Here is a 9,593-nt window from a genome sequence, read left to right as displayed (position 1 = left end):
GTGATGTTCTATAACAGCCACAGAAAAGCAGCTAGTGAAGACGAGATTGAAAGACTGCTCCTAGGCCATCTTGGCAAGATTGTGACCCACTGAGTGGTGTGACTGAGTTGTCCACAGCCTAAGATCCCAGCAGATAGGGAATGGGTGTGTTCGCCCTCAACAGAGTCTCTGAGCAGAGCTGAGCGCCTTGGGTGGCTCCTCATATTTCTCTTCCTAACAGCCATGACCACAGCACTTTCTTATGGACTCTCCACACACGCAATCTCATGTAAGCCTTGTGAGATGCACAAGAAGTGGATTTTTTTGTTTCATTGTCATTGTATAGCACAAGAACATGAAGCCAGAGGAGGGTTAATTCCAAGATAACCGAGTAAGTTACAGGACCAGGACTATTAGACCCCAAAGTCTGACTCTTTTGCAAATGGCTCAGATAGTTAATTTCTGCTCAAATGTGAGCAATGCACACAGGAGAAAGAGGGTGAACTGGAGGCTGAACCTAGAGTCCAAGGAAAGATTCATTTCAGAGCAGGCACCCCAACAGTGTGAGGCTGGGCAAACATCATCTGGGCCTGATGTAGGTTTAGGATTCCCCGGAAGGGAGCTTCCTGCCACCTTCACATCCACAGCTGTTAATGGTTTCCAGGACAAATCCCTTTCCTGTAGGGGGTTGTTTTGTGTGTAGAGGATGGGGAGGCGCCTAAGGAGAGAACAAGTGGACCTTGTCGAATGACCACAGTGACAAGGAGAAAGAAAAGCAGCCAACTTCCTGGTAGCCAACTGTAGAAAAATAATTTTATTTACTACTGTAAATAAAGTAGTGCCAAGAGCAGTTGGAACCTACAGTATTGCATTACTGATTTATTTACTACTGGAACAGCAAACAGAATACAGACACTCTGTTCTTCCTTGCCCTTGTCCACACACACACACACACACACACACACACACACACACACACACAGGCAGGCAGAGGAATGATGATGTAACTGAGCTAACAGCTGTCTTCCAGCATATTCTATTGCTGCCAGTCTACTCTAATGGTGATTCATGAAGAAGATGACTACACTTAAATACTAAAGGTTTTCTGGATGTTATTGCATGGGTTGTGATGGAAACATAAACGATATCCAATAATGTCATCAAATGACCTGGAAGCACTACAATGCTAGAAAATTCCACAGGAAAAAAAATGTAAACCAATGTACAATGCTATTGTCTTCCCTGTATATGCTGTTTTGTTAGCTTCAAGGCGCCTTCTAACTGCTGGGTTTGGGACTCAGAGGGCGATCTGTCAGTTGGGCTTTTGGGAGCAGGATGTGGCAAATGCAGATGCGGAAGCATCATCAGCCTTGGAGAGGACTTCCTGTTCTCTGGTCAAAGGGGGTGAACAAAGACTAAGACTTTAAAATGCCTCTTCATGGATGAGAATATGGATGCTCCGCAAGGCAGACTGTGGTTCCCAGAACAACGACCAGGAATGGAAGAGTCCAATGCCTCAGCTCACCTCCCCACATGCTCCTGTTTTCAAGGTGATCCTTGAATGTGTTTGATAACTATATTCTGCTCTGGGCATGTCCTTGTTTAAGAATAAACAAAAAACACCAAGTGCAAAATCAGCATCCAGTTCACAAGACATTTAAGATATTTATCAGTATAATGCCCTGGCCCTAGCCTTTCCCAACCAGCTGTTGAAAGGGCTGTCGCTCGGTTGGAGAGACTGGGAGTACACAGTTCACCCACGAGACTCGGGGTTGTTAGCCATTGTGGGTGGGTCATCTTCGGAGGCATCCACAGCTGGAGGCACAGCTGGACTTGGGGTAGATGAGGTGGGGTCTGCCATGACCCAGGCTGGTGCTGGAGAAGAGCCACTGGCTGCAGAGACACATGCAAACAGAGTTGAACATTGAGAGAGGCACATGCAGGACACCCAGCCCCACCCAGGATCCAGAAAGCAGGATGGATACTCCTTGGCTGGTGGTCCCAACTCTCCGAAGACAGACAACCTTGGACCCATTATCTAGGTTCTTTGAACGTTGGTGTCCCCTTCTATAAAATACCGAGTTGGAATAGATGTGTAAAGATCTCTGGTGTGCACGCCTATAATCCCAGCACTCAGGAGGCAGAGGCAGGCAGATCTCTGTGAGTTTGAGGCCAGCCAGGGCTACAGAGTGAGTTCCAGGAAAGGCTCCAAAGCTATACAGAGAAACCCTGTCTCAAAAAAACCAAAACCAAAACCAAAACCAAAAACAACAACAAAAAAAAAAAAGAAAGAAAAAAGAAAAAGAAAAAAAAAATCTCTGGTGGCCCTTATGGCCCGAGGTTCTAAGTCACCCAGTATCTGAAGGGATTTCCAGGCAAAACATTGCTGTAATCAGTTTCATGAGCCATGACCCTATCCCCACTCCCCAACTCTCCCCCCACCCCCGCCATGATATCAACATAATATAAACCATAAATAATGTCATATAGTTGGAAAAGGGCTGGTTTTATTTACATTCTTATGCCATTTGGATGGTGTGTCAAATTCAGCCCAAGTTATTTTATTTAAATAATTGCATGCAATGGCTGGAAAATACAATTGCTGCATTTTCCATGAAATGATTAGGTTTCAGTATTTTTCAAAATATCTTTAGTAGAGAAGATAATGACTGATTTTAGAGGCGCTTATGTCAAGTTTATAACAGTAGTTTTCTTTTCTCTTTAACTTGTATTTTGTGTGTATGGGCGCTCTGCCTGCATGCATGTCTTGTACAACTTGAGTGTCTGGTGCCTACAGGGAACAGAAGAGGGCATTGGATTCCCTGAAACTGTAGTTACAGATGGTGGTGAGCTGGCATGTGGGTACTGGGAATTGAACCCAGGTCTTCTGCAAGAGCAGCTGGTGGTTTTAAAAACTGAGCCATCTCTCCAGCCCCATGTCAATAGTTTTCCGATGGTAGTGATTTTGCCTCCTCAAGGACAGGGCCACTGCCTGGAGACATTTCCACTTGTCCCATCTGACCAGGGGTGGGGATGGAATGATGGCATCTAATGAGTAGAAACCGAGGATCATGTTAAGCCTCCTGCAGGATACATGGCAAGCCCCACAGCAATGAGTGACCAGCTCTAAATGTCATCTGCGCTGGAGCTGGCAAAGCCTGCTTTATTAAAACCTAGATGTGCCCCAGGTAAGACCGAGGACTCTGGTGGCCACCCACTCTGGCCTTGAAGAGCTGTGTGACTTTGGGTAACTTATCCACACGTTTCTACCTCCAAGAAATGGAGAAGATGAATGTAGCTGCCTCGCTGAATCATTCCAAGGGTTAAACGAGAAAATGCACTTAAAATGCTTAGAACAGTGTTTGGCATGCGTAAGTCTGTGGGAAATGTTACCGGGCTACCAGGGAAATGTGTTAAGATTTGTTCATTTCAGGTACATGGCTTATGGGACTGATAAAAGAGCTGAAGCCTTTCTATTTGGATGCCTGCAGTCCCCTTTGAGGCTCCAGTACAAAAACAGCATGAACTTTAAAGCCAGAAAGACCAGGAGTTGAATAGCTCTGATGTTTACCAGCTGGGTAATCTTGAGCCTTCGTTTCTTTAGCTATAAAAATGGGGAGAGTAACACCCAGAGCTGTGTGATGAATGGTTAGCTCAGTGGCCAAAGTCTGTGCAAACACGGGCTAGTTTGCCTGTAGACAGCGATCTCAATTAAACTCGGTAGTGTTTTAGTCTCACTAACTTTGTAGAAAGTGCGGTCCCTTTTATTTTATTTATCGGGTTTTGTACTTATTTATTTGTAGTCCAGGCACACATGTGGAGGTCAGAGGACAGGTTGCAGGAACCCTTTCTCTTCCTCCATCATGTGGGTCCAGGTTTTCAGTGTCGGTAGCGAGCATCTTTGGCTGCTAAGCCATCCCGATGGACCGATGGAGCCATTTTTAAAGGGCATTCTGAAATGTATGCACCATACAAAGATGCCACCCTGTACTGACAACCCAACTCTTCATCAGTGTGGTGCCTGAACATGGTCACCCTAAGGGCCACTGCCGGAAGTTGGGGCAAGAGCCTCCCAGCAGGTTGGCTTTTCTGCCCATGGACAGGATTTTTCTGTAGGGCCTCTTCCAACACCCACAGGAGGTGTGGAGACAGAGACAAGGGGAGAGGCCATGGTGTTGTGGAATGGCGGGACACTGCTCGGGTTATTAAAGACTTAGAGACAGGTGACCAAGGGATGAGGTCCAGAGAGCACTGCACCACAGTACGAGGCCCAGTCCTGGTGCATCTTCTTTACCTGCTGTTGCCTAACCCCGAGCTAGATACTGCCGTTGGATGTTTTAGTTCTAACATGTTGGAACCCCTGGTTCCTGTTTCCTCCCCAGGGAATAGAAAGGCTTGGAGCAGCTGGTGTCTGGAACCCCTTTTACTATAGGATCTGCCTTCCCAGTGACCCCTGTAGAAGTTAATACAACACTAAAGCAAGCTGAGGGAATGTCTAAGTCACCATGGTAACAAGATAAATCAGCAATTGGTTTTCTGATTAAAACAAAAGGTGCCAATGTGTAAATGTTGAAGGAATGCCTAATTAGCGCTGCCACCACTTAATCCCCCTGGACGGGGACAATAATGAGCGCTGGCTGTTTCCATGGCAAGTTTGTTATTATCTCTGTGAGGGTTCTCTCCCTTCTGTGGGGGCTGCAATCACTGTGTGAGTCCCCCCTACTGCGTGTCTTAATTTTAGAGTGGCCCCTTTGTCTCTGCTCACCTGGAAAGCATGCTAATTTTATTATTGGGCTAGAATCAAGGTAACCAGGAATATCATTGTGCTGCTTAAAAAAAATTACAGCGTATATTCCAGAGCCAAAGAGAAGTGATTTGTGGATTACTTGCTGGCTGGGGAATCATTTCTGAACATTAGTGGGAATAATCAGGAGCTGGCACACACAGGACCCAGGGCCAATGGCTGTTTTTGTATGGGGTCTATGATCTAAAAATGGTGTTTACACTATTCAATGGAAGAACAAAAATCAAAACAAGAATAAGACTTTGTAACATGTGGACACATTTGAAATTCAAATGTGTCTACACACAGTTTTATTAGAAGCCCAACTATGATGTCTGCTTCAGATTTCCAGGGACAGAGTGGAAAAGCCAACTTAATTATCATCTACCTCCTTACAGAAAAGTGTGATGCCGGGGTGTAGCTCAGTTGGTAGGGTGCTTGCCTAGTATGCCTGAAGCCCTTGGCTCCATCTTTAGCATCACATACATTAGATGTAGAGATGTTGGTTTATAATCCCAGCACTGGGGAGGGAGAGGTAGGAGGATCAGAAATTCAAGGTCATCCTCTACTACATGGCAAGCTTGAGGCTAGCAGGAGCTACGTGAGACTCTGTCTACAAAAGAAAACCGAAGAGGATGCTGACCCCTGGTGTAGTCTTCGCACACATTTGGCTGCTAGTGAATCAGATGTGGGCTTCAACAAAGAATATGGGAGCATGTGTTACATGGCAGACCACGGGTAAGAATGAGGGGCAAGAAGATGACACTATGTTTGAGTTAGTTCCCAAGAGTCTGCAGAGCCCAGGACACACACAAGATTCCTGTCACTAGACCAGCTATAAGCTCCGGCCGGCACTGGTGGCCACCAAGAGTGAGAGCCTGGGGGAGATGGGGAAGACACTGTGCTGTGAGGTTTCTGACTTCAAGGCTATCAACTTTCTTCGCCAGCACTCTGTGTGGCATTTCACTGTGCTTTTAGCAGAAACCTCATTAGCTGGAAACGGAGGGGACAGGAGCAGAGCAGAGGAAGGTTTAATTAATCTCACTTGGATCGTCTTACATTGTTAAAAAGAAAAAGAAAAAAAAAAAACGAGAAGCCTAGGCTAAACTGAAGCCTGAAAGGATGAGTCAGCATCCATGGGCAGTGTAGAGACAGACTGGTGTGGACTCGGTCACCTCGTCATCCCTGGGAGCAGAAGGCTCCCCGGACCTCTTTTATGCTGCGTGTTCTTTAGAGTCATGGGGCAGATGGAGGATTTTTTTTTGCTCAGCAATGAACAAGACCAGATGGGTTTTGGAGTTCAGATTTGGGGCTTAGGTGAGACTCTGCAGAATGAGGTATCTTGTGGACTCAAGTAGAAATGTGAAATTCATTGTTTCATATACACACCTTATGTGCAGAGATTGAAAGGTCATTTTATGTATGTTTAGCGCCCCTGCCTTTTGACTGCAACCTGGGAGGTGATGTCAGGGGTGGGACTTCCCTCTTGTGGCTTCATGCTGGTACTTGCATTTCAGGGTTTAAGAATTTAGGATTTAAAGACAGGCGGTGGTGGTGCATGCCTTTAATCCCAGCACTCAGGAGGCAGAGGCAGATGGATCTCTGTGAGTTCGAGGCCAGCCAGGTCTACAAAGCGAGTTCTAGGACAGCCTCCAAAGCTACAGAGAAACCCTGTCTCGAAAAACAATTAAAAAAAAAAAAAGAATTTAGGATTTAGAGTCTTACAGGTTTTATGTTTTCAAAATTCAAACTCCGGTTTTTCACAGGGGGACTCTTTGTTTGAAATGCCGCTTCTGTTTTTTCTTTTCATTTTTTTTTTTCCACCTCCCTGCAGGCTCCAGGCTTTTTTGTTTGAGGGATGTCTGCAGCAGGCACAGGTAGGTGTGGCTCTGGACTCACTTTACTTTGGGATATTTTGGGTTTCAAAAAGGCTGCGCCATTAAGGTAATTAGACTTGGTGTCCTTGGTAGGGAGGGGGAGGCGGTGCTTTTGAGACACATCCAAGCAGTGAAATAAAACTCTCTTTGGAGTCTGAGAGAGGAGCTGAGCTGTCTGTGGATTGTTCTAGCAAAACGCCTCCTCCTTTCCTCTGGAGCAACCTGAAACTGGAAGGCTCCAGGGAAAACGCTAATGGTCCTGTGGTTAGGTGAAGATGCCCAAGCAGGGTGACCCAGAAGCTGTCTACCTGGACTAACATGGTAGGCCTGGAGCAATAGGAGTTCTGCTCTCAGACCTGTGGCAACCAAGGGACCTTATTACCCTGAGAAGCACTGACCTCTTGAAAGATGTAGCTGCATGGAAGAAGGCAAGCCAGGAACTATAAACACGTTTCCTTAATGGCAGTACTTGTCCCCTATTTTGTTACTTGTGACAGATTTGTTAACAACTTTGTTTAAATGCTTTTGAAGTGAAAGCTCCATAGCATAGCAAAAACATGCTAGGCTTTGGTTAACTAGTACAGAGGCAAATCAGACTAGTTAAGTATGATAGCCTCCTTGTGGCAGAATTCTTTAATTGCAGGCAAAATGTCCCCAAAGGATGGGACTCTTGACAGCTAACAGCTTAAAAACACCATGTCATCTCATTTGGTTCTTTCAGCTACAGAAAGAAGCAGGCAAAGTATTATTTCTTCCATTTTGCAGAAGAGCAAACAGAGGCACAGGCAAGCTTCTCCCTTGCTCAGCATTGCCCCACAAGTAACAGTAGGGCCAGAATCCTAGCAGCTCCCTTCCCCACTGCTGGTGGGGCTAACTCCTGTCCTGCACCACTGAACATGGGACAACTTCATGTGGCAAAGGCTGTGGTGTGTTGACTTTATATCACAGAGCATCATATAAACTTGGGAGGAAAAATGAGGCTAGCTGGGGTTGAACACACAACAGATATGAACAGCTTGCTGACAAACCATTAAAATTGAAAAACACTTGATTTGAAAAAACCAAAAATCCTGAAGTGAATCAGAACCCCAACTTCTAGTGGCAATCCTCACCCCAGGCTGTGTTGGAGTCTGTAGCTTCCAAACCCTGACTTCTTTATTGACTATTGACCGGCGCCCAGGGTGAATTACTATGCTTATTTCACACCCTCATCAGCCACAGGGACCAGGCATCCACATCTCCATTTCCTGTGGTGCAAGGATGGGACACCTGGGCGCCATCAGCTCACCAAGGCCAGTGGCGGAAGCCTACTCACCTGCCTATCACCTCTTCAGTCACCCAGACTGAACAATCGTAGTTCAAAATGACCGCCATGTTTGTGCTCTGGATAAGGATGTTAGACACCAGAAAAGGAATGGAAGAGACACTTCGGCTCTCAGCATGAGTGCTCCAGGGCTGGTGGGACCGCAGCAGGCAGGTGCATTCCGGCAGCATGTGAGCCTTTCCTTTTTATTTCTGCCATTCCTGGTCCAAGCATGTTTTACAGGATGGCTGTGTGGGCATGGCCCAGAAGCTCGCGGCAAATGTCTAATCTAGACTCACACCATCAGAATCTTCATGGAGTATGAGCTCTGCATGATTCATAGGCCCAGTAAAACTAAGAAGCAGTGGGCTACAGTTTACACATGGAAACATTATTTTGTAATAAGTAATTTTCCTTTAATTGTCCTTTAGAGTGCTTTTAAAGGAAATATGTGCGTGGGCAGGTTAATTACGAATTTTATTTTAAGATCCTTAAAACTATTAGGAAATATTCTTACTGTGAAGTAGCAATTGGTTTGAGATAGTCTACAACATTTTAAAGTATTGAGGTTTTGAAAGCAAGTTTGGAATTCTCCACCTACATCCCTCTTGGTCTCACTTCCTTAGTTGAACAGGCTACTTCACCTCTCTTGCCTCAGTTTCCCCATCTGTAACATGCCTCATGTAGAATTAAGTTCTTTTTTAGATCTTATCCCAACACAGTCTTCTGTCATTGCCAAAAAGGAAGGGGAGGAGGGGTGTGCCGGAAAAAGCAAATAAAAAAGGTTTTGAAAAGTGAGGGGAAACGTGTGTCAGAATGACCCAAGGAGAGACAGGAAGGGGAAATATGTATGATATATGAAAGGGTGGTAGGGATAGGGGGACCAGAATGCAGAGGGACTGATAATGAAGACTGGAAGACAGGAAGAAGCAGTGTCTAACAAAGGAGGTCCCACCCACCCATGAATTTTCATGGCTACCAGCTGGCATAAAACCATCAAGTCAATTTTCAGCAGTCCTAACAGAGCCACATTCAGAATAGTCATAACAGCATTTCCACAGAGTAAAAATGACAAAGATAATTTGAAATGGAAAACACTGACAAGATGCAAAATAAATGTGCTCTACCTGGCAACAAATTCAGGGGCGAGACAGAAGGTGCCCTGAGGAGATTTATGCAGGGGCAGAGGACGAGGCCTCCAGCCTAGCAGGGCTGCGGTTGGCAGCCCGCACCTCCTTGGGTAAATGAGAGGAAGATCCTGCATTTGCCTGTGAGAGAGACCAACCCACTCCTTTCACTTTTTATCATCTGCTCCACAAATACTGGCCATGCCCACAGTCCGATGCCAGCCCGCCCCTCATTTACCCATTTGTAAGTGTCTCTGTTTGTCTTTGCAAGTTATGCCCTCCTCTTGCTGCCGCTCAAGAGGGTGGAGATCTGTCCCTTTCCACCAAGAGACATTTGCAGGTTTGAGTCTCTGTTAAGTGAGAGATGTTAATATGAATGGTAGGTCTTGGGCCATCCCTTAACCTAGTGTTCACTGAGAGGGCTTTATGTACCACCTCTGTTTAAGAGCTCTCATTAAACTACAGTTGCCATTAGGATAAGCATCTTATATGCATTTATTAATGTCCCCCTCGTTTAGATCCTT

The 9,593-nt window shown here is 45.7% G+C and overlaps 1 protein-coding gene across 1 annotated transcript in view; it reads right to left on the bottom strand.

Annotated features, from left to right (window-relative positions):
- Positions 1-774: 774 nt before the first annotated feature.
- Positions 775-9,593, bottom strand: part of Sel1l3 (SEL1L family member 3) — a 115,018-nt gene continuing 106,199 nt past the window's right edge. The window contains exon 24 of the mRNA XM_036200680.1: positions 775-1,872. Within this exon, the coding sequence (XP_036056573.1) occupies positions 1,733-1,872 (140 nt within the window). The 3' untranslated portion in view covers positions 775-1,732. The remainder of the gene's footprint in view (positions 1,873-9,593) is intronic.

This window comes from Onychomys torridus, chromosome 10, assembly GCF_903995425.1.
Source record: "Onychomys torridus chromosome 10, mOncTor1.1, whole genome shotgun sequence".
Taxonomy (NCBI): domain Eukaryota; kingdom Metazoa; phylum Chordata; class Mammalia; order Rodentia; family Cricetidae; genus Onychomys; species Onychomys torridus.
This window is presented reverse-complemented; position numbering and strand designations above follow the sequence as displayed.